Here is a 19,680-nt window from a genome sequence, read left to right on the forward strand (position 1 = left end):
GCAGCTCTGACTAGAGGGATGCAACTAAGAAAAGGGGACTCTTGCTGTGTTCGTTGGATGCTGACATTGTGGATGCAGACACATCTGATCCTGTGAAGCAGCAACAGAGAAGCAGTAACGTGCAGACCAGAGCGCGTGAGACTGGCCATTATATTTGTTGTTGTTCAGTTGCTTGGTCGTGTCTGACTCTGCGACCCCATGGACTCAGCACGCCAGGCTTCCCTGTCCTTCACCATCTCCTGGAACCTGCTCAAACTCATGTCCATTGAGTCGGTGATGCCATCCAACCATCTCGTCCTCTGTTATCCCCTTCCCCTCCTGCCTTCAATCATTCCCAGCATCAGGGTCTTTTCCAATGAGTCGGCTCTTCGCATTAGGTGGCTGAAGTATTGGAGCTTCGGTTTCAATACAATATGGACATGGAAATAGTGGGGCTCATCTTGAACTGCAAGATGCAAAACTGCTACTTTTCTAAAAACTCTTTTTCATTGGAGTGGAGTTGCTTTACACTGCTGTGTTAGTTTCTGCTGTACAGCAAAGTCAATCAGCTCTATAATCCCCTCTTTTTTGGATTTTCCTTCCCATTTAGGTCACTGCGGAGCACTGAGTAGAAAACCTGATCCTTACATGATGAAAAAGTCCCCGAGCTGGCGGAAACTGAGGCTGTGACAGGCAGGGCTGGACGAGCCTCCAGGCCTGTGACCGGTAGGCCGGGCATTTTCTAGTGTTTTCCACCAGCAGCCGCCCTTAGCTCAGCTGCGCAGGCCTCGCGGGGAGCAGGTGGCCAGAGCTGGCCTGGCGGGATTAGCGGTGCTATAAATACTCCCGCCGTCAGTGAGCTCGCTGCCTTTCAAAGGTGGTGGCCACTTGGGAGGTGCCGCAGAGAGGACGCGGCAGAGCAGAGTCGTCTGCATCGGTGGGATGTGTGCTTCCCAAGGACTCACCTAGTGTGAACAGCAGAAGCAGCATTTCAAGATTAGCTGAACCTCCCCACAAGGGATTATCTCAGTGTGTCCCAGAGGAAGACACTGATGGAGTGGATTTTTTTGACTGCTTCCTTCTCTGATGGAAAGCGTTTTTGCTTTCTCTCCCTCAGGGAGGGTCCCTCTGAGGCCCTGAAGTTCTGAAGCTTTAGGACACAAATGTTTTAAACGTGAAACCTCAGCCCTTTAAATTCTGCGGTGGCCACCATCCCCTGGGCAGCATGTGGTTTCCATGCTGGCCTTGGCAAGACAAGACAGGTACCTAACAGTGTTGCAATTCCAAGTTCGATTTCTACAGAGCACACGCTCACCTCCTCCCTCTCCAGCAACCTGCCAGCTAACCCCTCCCCGACGAGGCTGAGCTTGGGAGGCCAGAGACCAAGACGAAGAACAGCCTCATTGGATGGGATCACAGCCATCAGGGAGGGGACGGCCACTCACGTGGGAGTGACCATGTCCTGCTAAGCTCACAATAACCAGGGAAATTGAAAAAGTAGAAATAGAGAGATTTCAAAATCTGTGAGAAAGAGGCAAGGAAGATCAAATAAAATCAGAGTTTCTGAAAGGAGCTGGAATGCTCTCAAAAGAGAAATTCCTGCCCACCCGCCATGACTAGAAAGGAGAACAGGTGTTTCTCAGGCTGCTCTTGGTGGGGGAGGAAACATGCCAGGCGGGGAGGAGGTATCTGCCATCTCCCTGCTTTGGTCTGCCATCTCGCAGGCTCTCCCTTCCCCAGTTCCTGGGAGGTGAGCCCAGATGAAGTCTAAGAACTACCACCTCCAAGGGCTTGCAATCTCGTGGACGAATAAAGTCAGGAGGGTGAAGCCCAGATGGGTGCAAGTGCTGAGATCCAGAAAAGAGCTTTAAACAAATATGTTCAAGGTAAGAAAAAGAAAGGGAAAGAACCAGTAGGGTCCAAGGATACATTCCAAGCCCCCCTGCTCTGAGTTTGCCTTTTCCATGAAGGAGGGTCACCTTAAAACAGGTAAGCAAACATGGTTAAAAGGGATTTGAAGACCAAAAGTAATGAGAGACAGTGAAGCATTTTGTCTGTGCAAGTCCCAGATTGCTAACAGCGTCTGTACTGAAAACACTCATAGACATGGCAGAAAAAGTGATTGCAGAGATTCTAGGAGCTCGAGGTGGGCAAACCCCCTGAAGATGGATTTGAGAAGGGGCCAGCCCCCGACCACCATGGGAATATGGACAACTGGGTCTTACCAGCTCTTGTTTCCCCTTCTAACCATGCTATGTGGCTAAATGAAAAAGCCCATGTAGCCTTAGGCTGCATTGATGAGAATTATAAAGTTAAAACTGGACCAATTTACTCCATTAGCTCAGGTCAGACCTGATTGGAGTTCATGCTCCACGTTCTCAGTGGAGAACCGCAGAAACAATTCAAAGAGCAGAACCAAAACACTGCAGGGTCTGGAAGTCAGGCTGTTAAACGGTATCGAGCTGGGCTTTGGCTATTTGAAAGGTTGCCATGGGGAAGGTGGATTAGATGGACTCTGTGGCAAAGGGTGGGCTTCCCTGGTGGCTCAGCAGGTAAAGAATCTGCCTGCAAGGCGGGAGACACAGGAGATGCGGGTTCGACCGCTGCGCCGGGAAGCTCCCCTGGAGAAGGAAATGGCAATCCACTCCAGTATCCTTGCCTGGAGAATCCCATGGACAGAGGAGCCTGGGGGGCTACAGTCCACGGGGCTGCACAGAGTCAGACATGACTGAGTGACTGAGCACGCCGGCATGCGGCAAAGGACAGAGAGACGAGCATGATGCCCATCAGCCCTTCATCTGGGGGGCATTACGTCACCACCTCCTCCCTGCCTCCCAGGTAGTCGGATTCTAATTACTTCTACAGTTGTGATTCTACAGGGACCTACTGGTTTCCACAGCAATCAGTTTGTTATTAGGACAGTGTGCTTCATACGTGTATTCGGTCAAAAAAATAATTATTGGGCAGCTGTCCCATGCCAGGCACTATGGGCATATATTGGATTGGTTAAAAAGTTTGTTCAGGTTTTTCCATCCAATGTTATGGAAAAACCTGAACGAACTTTTTGGCCAACTTGACACAACGGTGAACATGGCAGAGGTGATGCCAGCCTCACGGAGTCCCTGTGACTACAGGGCTTGGGGACAGCAGCAGCTGCAGGGCCTGGGAAGCCAGCTGACCACATCCAGTCCCAGTCCCAGGTGCTGGCCGAGGAGGTGGAGAGAGGGTTTCAGACGAAAGGGATGAAGTGGGCAGAAGCTTGGGCGAGATAATGCACAAAGTGATCCTTCAGTCCCAAGCGCTCTGTGCGGCCGGAATGGGGGGCAGGATGCTGAGATGGGCCTGGTGCTGAGTGTTTCAGGTTCGGGTTTACGCTGGTACCAGGGAGCCAGTGGAGGGCCGTATGCCGACCGCTCCATGAGGACTGGTTTGGACGCAATGGGCGTGGAGCCCGCCTGGAAGCTGTGGCCCCAGAGGAGGGGGAGCTATATGAGTAGAAACAAGGATGTGCTTAGATCAGTCATGTCTGACTCTTTGAGATCCCACGGACTGTAGCCCGCCAGGCTCCTCTGTCCATGGCGATTCTCCAGGCAAGAATACTGGAGTGGATTGCCATGCCCTCCTCCAGGGGATCTTCCCAACCCAGGGACTGAACCCAGGTCTCCCTCACTGAAGGCAGATTCTTCACCGTCTGAGCCACCAGGGAAGCCCAAGAATCCTGGAGTGGGTAGCCTATCCCTTCTCCAGGGGATCTTCCAACCGGGGTCTCCTGCAACACAGGTGGATTCTTTACTAGCTGGGTTACCAGGGAAGCCCAGAAAGAGGGATATAAGGTGGCAAATGGAGAAGAGGGAGGTCCCAGGGGTGTTTAGGAGGAGGCCAAGATAGGGCTCTGCGCCCAAGTGGACCTCAGGGTGAGGAAGATGGCCAAGCCAGGGAGGAGCCCAGGCTTCTGGTTCTGACAATCCAGGCAGAAGTCCATGCTGGTCACTGAAACAGGATAATGGAGAGGAGAAAGAGTGCCAGCCATAAAGACCCTCTGGGACAGGATGTGCTGGAGCCCGAGGGAAATCAAAGCGCATCTCTGCGAAGGAGGCAGTTAGTGTTCGAGTGAGACGCTCGGGGAGAGATGGGAGGCAAAGATGCGGCTTCAGGAAATCGGCCAGAGGGGCAACCAGAGTCACACTCTGCAGGAGGAGGGCTGAGGAGCGAGGAGGTCACTCGGACAGAGGGAGGTGCCCACCCAGAGTGAGGAAGAGGGATGTTGCAGCCAGGAGCCTGTGAAGGGGCACTCAGAAAAGAAAGCGAAAGTGAAGTCGCTCAGTCTTCTCCGACTCTTTGCGAGCCCGTGGATTGTAGCCCACGGAATTTTCCAGGCAAGAGAACTTGAGTGGGTGGCCATTTCCTTCTCCAGGGGATCTTCCTGACCCATGGATCAAACTTGGGTCTCCAGAATTGCAGGAAGAGGCTTTACCTCTGAGCCATCAGGGAAGATACTCAGAAAGGAAGACGGCAAAGCAGCTGAGCAGAGAGCCACCGAAGCCGCGGGAGATGAGCCTAGGTTGTGGACGATGGCTGCCCCAGACACGGGATGTGAGAACAGGACAGTGTCCGCGGGAGCCTCAGCCTGAGCGCGCGGGGACTGGGGCCAGCTCTCTAAGGGGACACTGGCGAACAGGGGCAAGAACGCAGCACACAGGGATAACCTAGGAAGGAACAGGTGTCCCTCACTCCAGAAGGAGGAGGCGGGTGGGCTGCGGTGGGGACCGCAGATGGCCCAGGTGGGGAGCACAGATGGGGGCCCGCAGCGGTGGGAAGGGTGGGCGAGACGTGCTTTTGCGTAATTCTCTCGAGGAGCTTGGATGCCACGGAGAGGAGAAATGTAGGAGCCTGCTGGATAAAGGTTTTCATGTTTTCTTTTTTTCCAAAAGTTGGGAGCCTTGAGCATATTTAAACAGATATGAAGGAGCGATTTGGGAGAGGTTGACAGCGGAGAGAGGGAGACACTGAAACAGAGGCCCTGACCAGAAAGAATGATGAGACAGTGCAGGTGAGCACACATGGAGATGCCACTCAGATGGGGGCTGGGGGGAGTGTGTGCTTACCCCTCCACGGGGCCCTGGGCCTCGGGGCACCCTGATCACTGCAAATGTGACCCTTCAGTCCAAAACGGCATCTCCCTCCTCCTCTTTGCCTTTACTTCATTTTTTCTCCCAAGCAGCTGTGACTATTGTAGGAGGCTGCAAACATGTGTGCTCGGTCGCTTCAGCTGCATCTGACTCTTTGTGACCCCGTGGACTGTAGCCCTCCAGGCTCCTCTGTCCACGGGATTCTCCAGGCAAGAATCCTGGAGTAGGTTGCCATGCCCTCCTCCAGGGGATCTTCCCAACCCAGGGATCCAACCCACGTCTCTTGTGTCTCCTGCACTGCCGGAGGATTCTTTACTGCTGAGCCACCAGGGAAGCCCACAAGGCTGCGTAACGGGCCCTCAAAGAGATGCTCCCACCCTCACCCCCAGAACAAGGATTCATTACAGTATATGGTAACAGAGATGATGAAATTATGGAGCTAAGAGTGCCCGGGAAGGCCCTAAATACCGTCGTAAGTGTCCTGATGATAGAAAGAGGGCTACGTAGAGGAGGAGATGATAAGAAGACCAGAGATGAGAGTGACTTGGCCAAGAAATGCCAGCCGCCACCAGGAGCTGCAAGAGGCAAGGCCTGGATTCCTTTCTAAACCCACTGGAGAGAGTCTGACCCCGCTAGCGCCTCGAATTCAGCCCAGTGAACTGAATTTCGACTTCCAGCCCCCAGAACTAGGAGGGAATAAATTTCTGTTGTTTTAAGCCATCAGGTTTGTGGTCATTTGTTGCAGGAGCTATAGGAAACTAATATACTATCCAACACCACCGTATGTGTCAATTGCCTGTCTTTTCCATGAGATTATAAACCCCTCTAATAAAAGGGACAGTGTGAGTTTGTTTCACTGGGGTAGCCGTGGAGCCTGGTGTGGAGCAGGGACTCAAGCATTTGCTTTGAACGACTGCATAAATAAACATGCACGTGCTCTTTCTCTGGGGAGCTGTGTTGTAAATAGAAAAACTCTAAGCCAGGGCTCCCCAACCTCCGGGATCTAATGCCTGATGGTCTGAAGTGGAGCTGATGTAATAATAACAGAAATAAAGTACACGATACATGTAAAGGGCTCGAATCATCCTGAAACCATCCCAACCCACCCCACACCAGTCTGTGGCAAAACTGCCTTTCATGAAACTGGTCCCTAGTGCCAAAGATGTTGGGGACCACTGCTCTAAGTGTTCCGTTGCCCAGGCTTTAGACAAGTTTGGCAATGCATCCATGAGTCTCAAAAAATCTTTCCTTACTGGCATTTCTAATATGTGGTTGGTGTGTACAGATTTATCAGATCTAAGCCAAAGGATGAAACGTCTCAATCCCTCTCTCTCAGAGCTCACCGAAGCTCGTGGGTAATGAGTGCGTGCTCAGTCTCTCAGTTGTCTCTGTGACCCTATAGACTGTGGTACGCCAGGCTCCTCCATCCACGGGATTCTCCAGGCAATACTGGAGTGGGCTGCCATTTCCTCCTCCAGGGGTTCTGCCCGACCTAAGGACTGAACCTGCATCTCTCGTGTCTCTTGCATTAGCAGGTAGATTCTTCACCACTGACCACCTGGGAAGCCCCGTAGGTAATGGTCATTTCTGAGTTAGCAAGACAACCAAAGGCTGGAATGAGCACTGTCAACACCTGGCATTGGAGACTGTAAACAGGAAGGGGCAGTGGGCTTTCCCAGGTTCTCAGGGAGAAAAACACGCCTGCCATTTGTGTCCCATGTGTGGGTGAAGTCTGTCCAGAGAAGGGCTGTATAAATCTATCAAGAGGTTGAATTTATTTTAGATACTGAAAAGAAAAAAGAACACATCCCACGGAAATTTGGAAGGGCATGATAGGTATCACTAGAAGAACTCACAAAATCACTCACTGGCATTGAGCACACCAGCAGCTGTTTATTTACACACAGCCATCCTTCTGTTCCATGGGGGCCACTGTGTCTGCGGACCACGGAGCAGGGAGCTGGCGTTCTCTGCTTCCAGCACGCCAGGCGTGATGCTAAGCTATTACTCCTTTGAAAAGTCTCAGAAGGTGGATATTCTTATCATGCCCGCATGGCAGCTGGGGAATTCGAGGCTTTCAGTATTCAGTGACCTCCCAATGGGTGAATGGTGGGGTCAGGGTTTGAACCCAGGCCTGGGGGCGCCTAGACCCACACTCATGAACACTGAGCCATGTGGTCCCGAATTCATGCCTAAGCTAACCCCTCCCCCTTGGCTCTCTGCCCCCTCCCCAACCCACCCCATTTAAATCAAAATCCACAAAGAGGGCAGTCAAGTGTCACAAGAGCCCAGGGCCACTTGGCACAACTCACAGCCCTGCCTTTGAACCCGTCTCTGGTTCAGAGGGGCTGGCTCTCCAAATCTTCTTGTTTTCTGTTTGTTTTGGTAAGGGCCAATTCATTCCTCAAGCCACATGGGTTAAGAGCCGTGTCTGCGGGAGGATTAAAGGCAGGCCTTTGAGAACTGTCTGGTTTCTGATTAACGACGAGCGGCTTTCCCAGGCACTATTATCTGCCACACGTGTTTTTTCTCAGCATCACACTACAGTTCTTTGAGGTTCACCCTGGGCTCAGAAGGTACAAAAGGACTCCCAGAATAATCTCCTGAAGCAATGTAATCGTGTTTCCTCCACTGCCTGAACAAGAGGGCAGTCCCACCCAGAGCTGGAAATATAGCGAAACCCTTTAAGCTAAAATTTTATTTAAGATAAAATAAAAGAACATTTTCAGCAAAAGCCACGGATCTTAGCTAAAGGCAACTATACTTCCCCGTTCGCTCTCTCAGTCTGCCTGCAGATACAAGAGACACCTAAGTGCTGGGAGAGGCACAGCAGGTGTTAAACGCTCCACCGACTGTTTTAAGACATCTCTGTTCTTGGATATCTCCAGCTTCTCCAGGTGAGAACTTGAATCCAAGGTTTGCTTAGAAATATTATTTGTGCAGGTCAGCACTGTTCCCAAATTTATGCGCTTAATTATGTCTTTGCGGATGGGGCTTTTGGGTGGGGAGGGGTGAGGGTGGGAGGGTGTTGGTATCATAGCATCCAATAGAAGTACCGGTGTGTGATTTGTTCCTTTGACCAAACTCCGGGAGATGGTGAAGGACAGGGAAACCTGGCGTGCTATAGTCCATGGGATCGCAGAGAGTCGGACACGACTGAGGGAATAACCACCATGCTGCTGGGAAGCACTTTTGTGTAACCAGGTGACACCTGATTGTTTTCTCTTATTTCTGGGTCCAGTGGTCTCTAGCTTCACTCAACGCAAAATGACCACTGAGCACACCAGTCAGAGCTTTCTGTCCTCAGGTGCTCATTTCAATAAGTCTATTCAGTGTTTCTTGAGATAATTTACAAAAAAAAAAGTGGTTGAGATATTTTACATTGGCTCTGCCGACTCCCTGCATGTCCTTGTCAGCATGGATAGACAGGACAGCAGAGTTCCAGGCCACCAGGAAGGTGCTCATGTTCATGGCCCAAAGCACCAGGGAGTGACAGCAATGCTGAAATCAGAAAGCCATTCAGCCACCAACACCATGGCCTCGTTTTGTCCACGAGGGTCTGGACCATGCACCTGACCAAGCCGATGTCTGGGTCCTATACGCTATAACAGGCCCATCAGATAAGAAGAAAAAATGCTCCCTTCCTTCTGTTATCTTTAAGCTGTGCATGCGTGTATCCATGCTAAATCGTTTCAGTCCTGTCTGACTCTGTGCGACCCCGTGGACTATAGCCCACCAGGCTCCTCTGTCCATGGGATTCTCCAGGCAAGAATACTGGAGTGGGTCACTCTGCCCTCCTTCAGGGGATCTTCTTGACAAAGGGATCGAACCCATGTGTCTTATGTCTCCTGCTTTGGCAGGCAGATTCTTTACTACTAGCGCCACCCGGGAAGCCCAGGCATCTCAGTCTTTAAGTTGAGATGAATAAAAAATGATTTTTAAAAAAGCCACAGACAGACATAAAATACAATTCCAGGAAGTCTATGAGTTGATCCCCACTGGGTTATTCGGCCACTGGGTGGAATGATTCCTGACTGCTGTCTTTCTCTGATAAATCTGCTTTTGCACCGGGAAAGCCTCGGAGTGGAGCCTAGGAACCACATCCTCAATGTGAGGCTGGGGTCTGGCAGGCAGCACGGGCAGAAGCCAGAGAAGAATGCACTTGTCTTCCCCCTGGCTCCCAAGCCCTTGCAGGTGGCGGCTCTGCACCTGCTCTTTGCAACCCAGGTGTGTACTGATAGGTGAAACTGAAACTAAGTAAGTTTTACAATTTTGAGCCAAATCAGATACTACTGTTTATGCAGGAAGCAGCAGAAGCTTGATCTTGATCTTGAGACAATTTGGTGGTGGTGGGGGGCGGGAATGGATAAACACAACTGGATAAAATACTAGAAACTTAATTTCTTCCCTGAAAATTGTGAATGTGTTTTGACTTTGCAGGGTTAGTGATGTTGGGTCTGCAGGGCGTGGATGAGATAGCACTGGATTGTTCAACTAACGGTAAGCAGAATAAGACCAAAAAGCAAAGAGACCCAACTTGAACACTGGTACTTCTACTGGATACTACAATGCCAACAACTACACCCTCCCAAAAGCCCCATTGGCAAGGATGTAACTAAGCACATAAATCTTGACAAGTGTGTTAGTCACTCAGTCGTGCCCAACTCTTCACAACCCCATGGACTGTAGCTACTCCGTCCATGGGATTTCCCAGGCAAGCGTACTGGAGTGGGTTGCCATTTCCTTCTCCAGGGGATCTTCCCAATCCAGGGATCGAACCTGGGTCTCCCGCATTGCAGGCAGACTCTCTATTGCCTGAGCGTGGGACAGTGCTAACCTGCAAGAAGAATATTTCTAAGCAATTCCTACACTCAGATTCTTACTTCAAGAAGCTGGAAACACAAGAATACAGATGTCTTATGGAAATAGTAAGTGGGGAATTTCAAAAGAAAGCAAATGAATTGGATAGTTAGTTGTTGTTTAGTCACTAAATTGTGTCCCACTATTGTGACCCCATGGGCTGTAGCCTGTCAGGCTCCTCAGGCTCCTCCAGGCAAGAATACTGGAGTGGGTTGCCGTTTCCTTCTCCAGGGGGCCTTCCCAACCCAGGGATCAAACCCATATCTCTTGCACTGGCAGGTGGACTCTACCACTGAGCCACCAGGGAAGCCCCTAGTTGAATAGTTAGGTCTGGTCAGTCAATCTATGTGGCCTTAAGTGACAAGACATTGACTCTCTTTCAGAAACATCAGTGTATGAGTTTGCTAGAGCTGCTGTAACAAAGCACTACAAACTGGGCAGCCGAACAACACGTTTACATCTCTCAGTCCAGGAGTGACACCAAAATCAAGGAGTCGGCAGGGTCATGCTCCCTCTGAAGGCCCAGGGAAGGGTCTGCTCCAGGCCTCCCAGCTTCCAGCATCACTCCGGTCTCCATGTGGCACCCTCCTTGTGCCTGTGTATCCACATCCCACCCCCCAAGAACACCAGTCAGATGGAGCAGGGGTCCCCCTGACCCACCCACCAGGACCTCAACCTGAACCCTATTTCCAAATAAGGTCTCAGGCGCTGGGGCTAGAACTTCTATATAGAACTTCGAGGTGGACACAATTCAACCCATAACCATCAGAATAGAACACTTGGGATTGAGTATAGAGTCATACTTTCCCTTTTTACCACCCATTGACGTCAAAAAGCAAGGCTCAGGGTGCATCCAGAGTAAAAACCTATTTTAAATCTTTTGAAAAAAATAACCAGATCCTTAAGTAGTAACAGCCACTGGCCTCAGATACTCCTGCATCCTACTGTGAAGTGCTCTGGTTGGATGCTGAAGCTGAAGTTCCAATACTTTGGCCACCGGATGTGAAGAGCCAACTCACTGGAAAAGACCCTGATGCTGGGAAAGATTGAAAGTGGGAGAAGGGAGTGACAGAGGATGAGATGGTTGGATGGCATCACCGACTCAATGCACATGACTTTGAGCAAACTCTGGGAGATGGTGAAGGACAGGGAGGCCTGGTGTGCTGCCGCCCATGGGGTTGCAAACAGTCAGACATGACTGAGTGACTGAACAACAGCAGTGACATGGCTGGATAGCAAGGCTGCCTCCTCTCTCTGCCCTAAGTGACAGCCACACACACGCACACACACACACCCCACTCCACCACTACCACCTCCACTGCCATCGAACAGCCTCCATTTGTTGAAGCTGGGGGAGGCCAGTGCGGTGCAGCCTGGAGGCCTTGGCACAGCCCCACGTCAGCAGAATCTGAAGCTGGAGCCATGAAGCCCACCCTGTGGCAGCCAAGGAAGAGAACCCTTCACACCCACCTTCCTGAAAGAGCTGAGTTCACCCACATCGACCTGTGGAATAGTCTATTTAGCCCATTGACAACTTGTTGCAGTTACTCATTTCTTAAGAACTTGCCTCTTTCAAACTCTTCTGAAGTTCACGGTGGGCTTCCCAGGCTGTAGTAAAGAACTTGCCTACCAATGCAGGAGATGTAAGAGACTCGGGTTCGATCCCTGGGTTAGGAAGATTCCCCTGGAGGAGGGCAGGACAACCCACTCCAGTATTCTTGCCTGGAGAGTCCCACGGATGGAGGAGCCTGGCGGGCTACAGCCCACGGGGTCTCAAAGAGTCGGACATGAGTGAAGTGACTTAGCACGCACACGGTTTATGGGAAGAACCGGCAAGGCCCGGGGTGGGGGGTCTCTGGGGCGTTCCCATCCTCCCCGCTGTCTGCTGAACCCCCCTCTGCTGCTCTGCTCCATCTCCTCTGACGCTCCAGGGCCCCCTCCTCTTCCAGGCCCCGCGGTCCCTCCCCTTCTCCTGCTGACCTCACGCTCCGTCTCTCTGACACTGTTTCTCCCTTTCCCCTGCTCCCAGCTCTTCCCCTCTGGCCTCTCTGGGATTCAACATCTGGGGATGCTGGGTGTGACCTTGTAGGTCGTTCACTGCACGCAGCTGTCTTGGTGGCTCTTCCTGCCAACATCCCTCTGGGTGGACACCGTTCCCGTTTTGTACGAAGGGGGTTGGGGAGGTTCAGTAGCAGCCAAGCCTGTGCTTTGGAAGGATTCCTCCCCCCCTCTCTTGGCAACCGCTCCCCCACACTAGAGCGGCAGAGAGCGTAAGAAAGAGCAGATGTTGAAAAACTGTCATTGTGAAGTAAAAATGGAAACTGGTCAACTAAAATCATCTAAAGCTGCTAAAACTTGCCTACTTAATATGATTTGCTATGAATTTTAGAAACACACACACACACACAAACTCCCTGGTGGCTCAGATGGTAAAAGAATCCACCTGCAGTGTGGGAGAGACCCAGGTTCGAACCCTGAGTTGGGAAGATCCCCTGGAGAAGGGAATGGCAACCCAACTCCAGTATTCCTTCCTGGAGAATCCCATGGACAGAAGAGCCTGGTGGGCTACAGTCCATATAGTCGCAAAGAGTCGGACACAACTGAGCCACTAACACTTTAGAAAAAAAAGACCACACGTTTGCAGTACCAAATTGGCGAGTTTGGTACATTTAGCAAGCTCATCCATTCACTTCACCACAATGGCCTCATATCCAAGAACATGGGGGTCTGGTGCCTTTTGGAGTGCTTCTTTGCACCAAAAAGGCGATTGAAAAGACGTATCCTACCTGGTTAGTGGTTTCCATTCTATTCCCAAGGCTGGAATCTGGGGGCAGTTGTGGTCAGCTCCAAGGGGCCGTGTTTCTGTAAGTTTAGTGTTATCAATTCCTCTCCCCAGAAGGAAGCAACACTGCTCCTGCTTCCTTCACATGCTTGTGGCCACCACCCTCTGTCTGCGATCACCACAAGTGTCTACTAGAGAAACACAGCCTCTCAGGACACACTGACTATCACGGGGCTTTATAATCAGTCACATTAGGGACGGAGACCAGCGCTCTGCTGGAAGGTTCCGGGCAAACCCGGCTGCTTGCTTCTGACCCCAGCGCCAGCTACAGCCTTGTTCTTCGTGGTGCCACCTTGTTCTGCACAGCTCGGATCGCTGGCCTCCTCTGAGTGGCCACTACACCACATCTGCTCCCACCATGCGGCATGACTTCTGAAGCTGTTCTTTCAATCATATTTAAAGAGTGCATATTTTTGAACTGTGTGTTCCTTCACCCCAAACAGCAGTGTGTCCGTCTGCAGTTGCCTTGCTAACCCTGGTCTGCATTGTGTCTGCTCCATTGTTACTATTGGGAGAAGGCAATGGCAACCCACTCCAGTACTCTCGCCTGGAAAATCCCATGGACGGAGGAGCCTGGTAGGCTGCAGTCCATGAGGTCGCTAAGAATCGGACACGACTGAGCGACTTCACTTTCACTTTTCCTTTCATGCACTGGAAAAGGAAATGGCAACCCACTCCAGTACTCTTGCCTGGAGAATCACAGGGACGGGAGAGCCTGGTGGGCTGCCGTCTGTGGGGTCACAGAGTCGGACACGACTGATGCGACTTAGCAGCAGTAGCATTGTTATTATTGAGAGGATTAATTTTTATCAGAGGGTTCTTACTATTTTGCAGTTGATCTTTCGGATCAGCTAAAGCTCTCCCTTTTCACCCTCACTCCCATCAAATGGTCTAAAGAAGCCAATCATTGATTTTCTAAGTTTCCTAAAGGCTGGGAAGCAAGATGCTTCTTGGGACAAACTTCTGCTTTCCTACCTTATACTCTTTCTAAAATCACTTCCTCTTCCAACTGGGCAGAAGGCATTCTGGGCTGCTTGTCTTGAAGCCCAGTGGTTCAGACAAACTCTCAGATAAGAAAATGAGGGAAGAACGAACTTTCGGAGTCAGGGATTCACTCTAAGTTAAACTGAAAATCTGCACTAGGGAATAAGCACGTACATGCATTGTAGCATGCTGAAATACTAGTCTCATGTTGTTGCTCAGTTGTGTTAACTCTGCAACCCCAGGGACTGCAGAACGCCAGGCCTCCCTGTCCTTCACTGTCTCCCAGAGTTTGCCCAAGTTCATGTCCATTGAATCGGTGATGCTATCCAACCATCTCATCCTCTGTCGCCCCCTTCTCCTTTTGCCTTCAATCTTTCCCAGCACCAGGGTCTCTTATTAACTGTCAAAGTATTTTTCACAGGCAAAGACAGATATTGAACCGAACATGTCAGGGCCTGAAGAATGGGCCCATTCTGACTGCAAGATGAGTTTCTGCTCCGGACAGTACAGGTTTTCCTTCAGAAAGCAGTTAGCATCACTGGGTCACTGAGTGTCTGCAGCATTTGTGGCACCAGCTCTTCTCAGAGTCCTAGAGAGAAGAGTCACTAACGCCCAAAGGACCAGTGTTTGGCAATGTACTTTAATCCCAGGCAATGCGTAGAAAGCTCTGGAACCATCGAAGGCTCGTACTTTGTACAGAATATCGCCCCCCGCGATAAGCATGATGTGCCTATCCTAAGTGCTCTGCAAAGTTAATTTCCTGATACTATGAAGTTTAAAAATTAAAAAAAATGAAAATAGACTCTCAAGTAAAGGGCCTCTTAAGAGCTTTAAAAATAAGATAACCTCAGTGTAAATAAGGAGATTGTGGCTCAGGAGGGGTGAATGCCATCAGCACCTTTCTGGTCCTTATCACACAGGTAAGTATTAATTGATTCCTCTGTTTGTGTTCTGTTTATTGTGCCCCTTCTGTGTCAGGCAGGATGCTAGGCCCTGGGGATAAGAGGTGACTAACCCACAGACCCTGCCTAGGGAAGTTCAGGGCCTACAAGAAATAATAGATGTGAAGAATGAACATGGTAAGTGCTATACAAAGCTGCATGCACTATAGTGACAGCATAACAATGAATTTAGGGGAAAAACCCTTATAACTTTTCTACATATCTTTTAATGGCAATTCCTGGTGGCTCAGTGGTAAAGAATCCACCTGCCAATGCAGGAGATGCAGGTGAGCGCCAGGTTAGGAGGATCCCCTGGAGAAGGAAAGGGCAACCCACTCCAGTATTCTAGCCTGGAAAGTGCTATGGACAGGAGCCTGGTGGGCTATCCATGGGATCATCAAGACTAGGACATGACTGAGCACACACGCAGGCCAGCCTCTAGCCAAGATGTTAGAGCCAACTGCTTGAGGACCAGCTGATTGAGTCATTATAAAGATAACGTATCTGCTGCTGTGCTCACTCGCTCAATTGTGTCCAGCTCTTTGCAACCCCGTGGACTGGAGCCCACCAGATTCCTCTGTCCATGGAATTTTCCAGGCAAGAATACTGAAGTGGGCTGCCATTTCTCATTCCAGGTGATCTTCCTGACCCAAGGATCAAACACACATATTTTGCGTCTCCTTCATTAGCAGCCAGATTCTTTAGCACCACCGGCAAAGCCAATGTATCTGAGACACACCATAACACTACTATTTGTATTTTTGAAGAAACCACTGCTTCAAGCGTGCCAGCAAGCCCTGGCCTCAGGGCCAGGTATCTGTTCCTATTTGCTGGAACAGCATGGTACAGAGAGGAAGGCCCTGGAGAAGGAGCTTGGAAGGCGGGCTTCTAGCTGGTGCTATCACAGGCAGACCTTGGAGCTAATGCAGGTTTTGATCTAGACTTCCTTGGTGGCTTGGATGGTAAAGAATCTGCCTGCAATGCAGGAGACTTGGGTTTGATCCTTGGGTCAGGAAGATCCCCTGGGGAAGGAAACAGCAATCTACTCCAGTATTCTTTCTTGGAAAATTCTATGGACAGAGGAGCATGGTGGGCTACAGTCCATGGGGCCACAAAGAGTCGGACACAACTGAGTGGCTAACACTTTCACACTTTCACTTTTTACTGCCCCAGTAAAGTGAATATTGTGATAAAGCATGATTAAAAATTTAAGCTTTATTAAATACATGTATAGACATCTCTTAGAACTATTTCGGGTCATCACCGTAAAGTGAATATTGCAATAAAGTGAGTCACATGAGTTTTTTGGTTTCCCAGTGCACATAAAAGTTATTTGTTGTTGCTAAGTCATGTGCGACTCTGCAACCCCACTGGCAGGAGGCAGATTCTTTACCACCAAGCCTCCTGGGAAGATCTTTTTAAAAGTCAGGTTTACCCTATACTGTAATCTGAGCTTCTCAGGTAGCTCAGTGTTAAAGAATCCCCTGCCAATGCAGGAGACTCAGGTTTGATCCCTGGGTCAGGAAGATCCTCTGGAGAAGGAACTGGCAACCCACTTCAGTATTCTTGCCTGGGAAATCCCACGGACAGAGGAGCCTGGCGAGCTACAGTTTATAGGGTCAGGATCGCAAAGAGTTGGACACAAGCAACTTAGCATGTACACACAGATGGTAGGATTAGAATAATTAAATAGCTAAAACTAAAAGTTAAATAACTTCTATGGAAAATCGAAGCATTTTTCTAGCTTTTACATGGTTATCACTTCAAAATACACTTGCTGCTTTTGTTTTAAAATATAGAGTATTGCCTGTGAACTGAAGGAAGGAAGGAATATCCGTAAACTCAATCTGGTAATGTTCTCCATCAGACTTGACCGTAACTGAAGAAGGAGGTCCAAGTGGAGTGACAGGAGACAGGGGAGCCAGACCCTGACTGCCGAATGAGCAACAGCCCAAAGCTTCCAGCTCTTGGAGCTGGATGGTGTCCAAGTCACAGACCCTGGCATCCGAACCAGCTCGACTCTCAACTTCCAGTCACTTAACACAGGCTCCAAAAGCTGAGGTCTGCTCTGGGAATAGAAACCTTCTCTGTTTTTCCTAAAATCCTCTTTTAAATGGTTTCAAGGCTGTGCAGTGTTTTGCTAATGTTTTAGGGAACTATGGAAAAGTTTGCACACTGCAGGGAGAAATAATACAACCAGGAGAACAGGGTTGCCTGGCGTGACCTGCCTGACTCAGGCAGGCGTGCTGTCAGAGGTCTCCCCACCCCAGGGAGGCGGCCTGGAATATGCTTCTGACCTCCCCCGCCGTTTCCCAGTTGCAGGGGGCACGGACTGAGAGGAAGGGCTAGGCTGGGGTGATGGGGTGGCCAAGGACACCGAGTCATGACCCAGTGTCAGAGGTCTTAGGTGATGGGCTAGAGACCTCGTGTCGTCCTTGATAAGTTTATTCAGGTGTTGCGTCAAGGGATCAAATATTAAACTATGGGTTTTTGTAAAAAAAAATCCAAGCGAGGTTTAAAATGTGGGTCAGACTTGATTTTAAGGGGCCCCTCTTAGGGCTCACCTAGCTCAGTGGTTCTTGTGATAATGGCCAGTGACAACGCTCATGGTGTCCCTGTCACCACTTGTCCCCAGACCTCTTCTTGTCTTACGTCCTCGGTATCAGTCATTTATGATGGGAACTGCGCACACTCGCTATTTCTGAGTTACGGTTTTTCCATTATGCTGTAAAAATGGAGAATTTCACAGGACTTAAATATGTGGCCACCATGACAAACAAGGAACTGAGTTCAGAAGACCCCTGTTTCATCTTATCTTCCTCTCATCTCCATCTTTAGAACTTGCAGAGCACAGTCCACGAAGTGAAGTTGTATAAACGCCATTATTATTTTCTTGCAACTGTTGGCAAGTGTTATAAACAACCTTAAATTATATACAGTGTGCTTTGGATTACAGAGCACTTTGGAATTTTTTCTCATGTTTTCTGAACATATCTCCTACATCTGAACTGCACAGGTGAGTTGATAAAGGAAGGGTGTGTACTGCTTATTTAAGGCTGTGCAGTGTCACCAACAGGCCCTGCTAATGAGGAGGCGCTATCCACTCTTGCTCACACCTCTATTCTTGAAGACAGCACAGGGTTTCGGATCCTGTAGGTGCCTGGTGAGTATGTGGTGAATGATGGCTCCATAGGAAGGATACATTTCCGAAGTGTAAACATACAAAGAAAGGAACTTTTACCCCTGAAACAAATCATACCAATTAAATGTGGAAAAGAGACAGTTGACTCGGTGTTTAAAGATGGGCTGGAAATCATTCAGTAAGACAGAATATCATTAAGAAAGGCAAAGCTCGCCTTCCTTCAGCATGTAAGAAGCCCCTTACAGAAATGCCAGAAGTTGACCCTCTATTCTTAGATTCGATGAAAGTGAAAGTTGCTTAGTTGTGTCTGACACTTTGCGGCCCCATGGACTGTAGCCTGCCACGCTGTCCAAGGAATTCTCCAGGCAAGAACACTGGAGTGGATGGCCATTTCCTTTCTCCAGGGGATCTCACCAAACCAGGGATCGGATCTAGGTCTCCTACCCTTGTGGGCAGATTCTTTACTGTCTGAGCCACCAGAGAAAGCATAGACCTGATGCCATCCTTGATTAACAGTCGTTTGTATTTTGGGGTGAAAATATCTAGGAGAGGTTGTCACCTTATCTAGCACAGCACTGCATTATGGAATACAAGACTTCTCCCTTTAAAATGGCAATTTCCTCTTTTCTAAAAACAGACACAGAGGCAAGGCCCAGGGGTGGGTCTGTCCTTACCGTCAGCGACAAGGCCATGCAGACGAACGTGAACTTCTTGATGTGGGCTGCTGTGACCGTGTTGCTTGTGCTCACCAGTTTATTGCTGGGGTTATTCTAGGGGGGCAAGAAAAGACTCTGGGTTATCCTGGGCTGACAACTCATGCTTCTTATCGAGCATCTCGTTTCTGTTTGATTTGACACATCTGAAGCATAGATGTCAAGGGACAGCTTGGAAGATGGCTGCCACTGGACGTCTCTCTCAGACGCTGTCAAGTTTCTGGACGTGATTGCTAACCAGAGGACATTCCGGACTGAATTTCCCAGCAGCGTCTCTGGAGTCAGTCCCCTCTCCGGGGTGCTGGGTGCCCAACCGCCTAGTTCAGGGCCCCAGCCCTTCCTGCAGTGTCCGACCACCCTGGGCTCTGTGGGCAGGGATGGCAATTGAGCCTGCATCAGGGGGCAAATAAGCCCCCAGATCATATCTGGGGGCATGTGTCAAGACTCCTGTGGGGGGCACATTTGCTCCCTGAGATAAAGGACTGGGTGTTTCACCCATCTCTTTAGCTCCTGAAAGTCAGCACCACCTTTCTTAAGTAGAGAAGATGCTCAAACAGCCCTTGTTAAATTGAAATGTGAGCACACGGATGTAGGGGCCCTCTGACACATCCCCGAGGCTGGCTGATGCCATCTCAGCGTCATTGTTAAGTGTACCCGCCACTCAGTCAAAACCCTTGATTGAAGGTCGTGTGTCCAGCCCTTGACTATGAACAGCAGCTGAGAAAAAACAACGCCTGCCTCGTTATGGATCCACTGAGCCCGAGTTGACTCACAGAAACAAACGACAAGCCCCTGGCTCCCGCATCAGCCTAATGACAGATGTACAAGTGGAGGTGTTACAGGTCCCACTCGCAAGAGGCCTTTTGATGTGTGCTTCCCATCAGAGGCTGAGACAGTCTCTGGAAGCCCTTCTCCTTTGTGCCGCCAGCGCAGACCTCTGGAGGGGTTTCCATTTTCTTCACTCCGGTCTCTAAAGCACACCTGCTTTTCCTGGAAAACAGACTGCTGTGCTGGCACAATGCCCATCACAGCGCGTGGGACATCTCTTCATCTCCTCTCCCCCAGGGATCCGCGAGGGTGGTCCCCTGGT

At 50.0% G+C, this 19,680-nt stretch overlaps 1 protein-coding gene across 2 annotated transcripts in view; it reads right to left on the reverse strand.

The window, feature by feature from the left end:
* The window catches only part of ANKH (ANKH inorganic pyrophosphate transport regulator), a 173,319-nt gene that overhangs the window by 20,342 nt on the left and 133,297 nt on the right, over positions 1-19,680 (reverse strand). For both annotated transcript variants that reach the window (XM_055422247.2, XM_055422248.2), the window contains exon 8: positions 18,552-18,647. In XM_055422247.2, coding sequence (XP_055278222.1) covers positions 18,552-18,647 — 96 coding nt within the window. The remainder of the gene's footprint in view (positions 1-18,551; positions 18,648-19,680) is intronic.

Source organism: Moschus berezovskii, chromosome 18 (assembly GCF_049115385.1).
Source record: "Moschus berezovskii isolate FMDL1 chromosome 18, NW_MosBer_1.0, whole genome shotgun sequence".
Classification (NCBI taxonomy): domain Eukaryota; kingdom Metazoa; phylum Chordata; class Mammalia; order Artiodactyla; family Moschidae; genus Moschus; species Moschus berezovskii.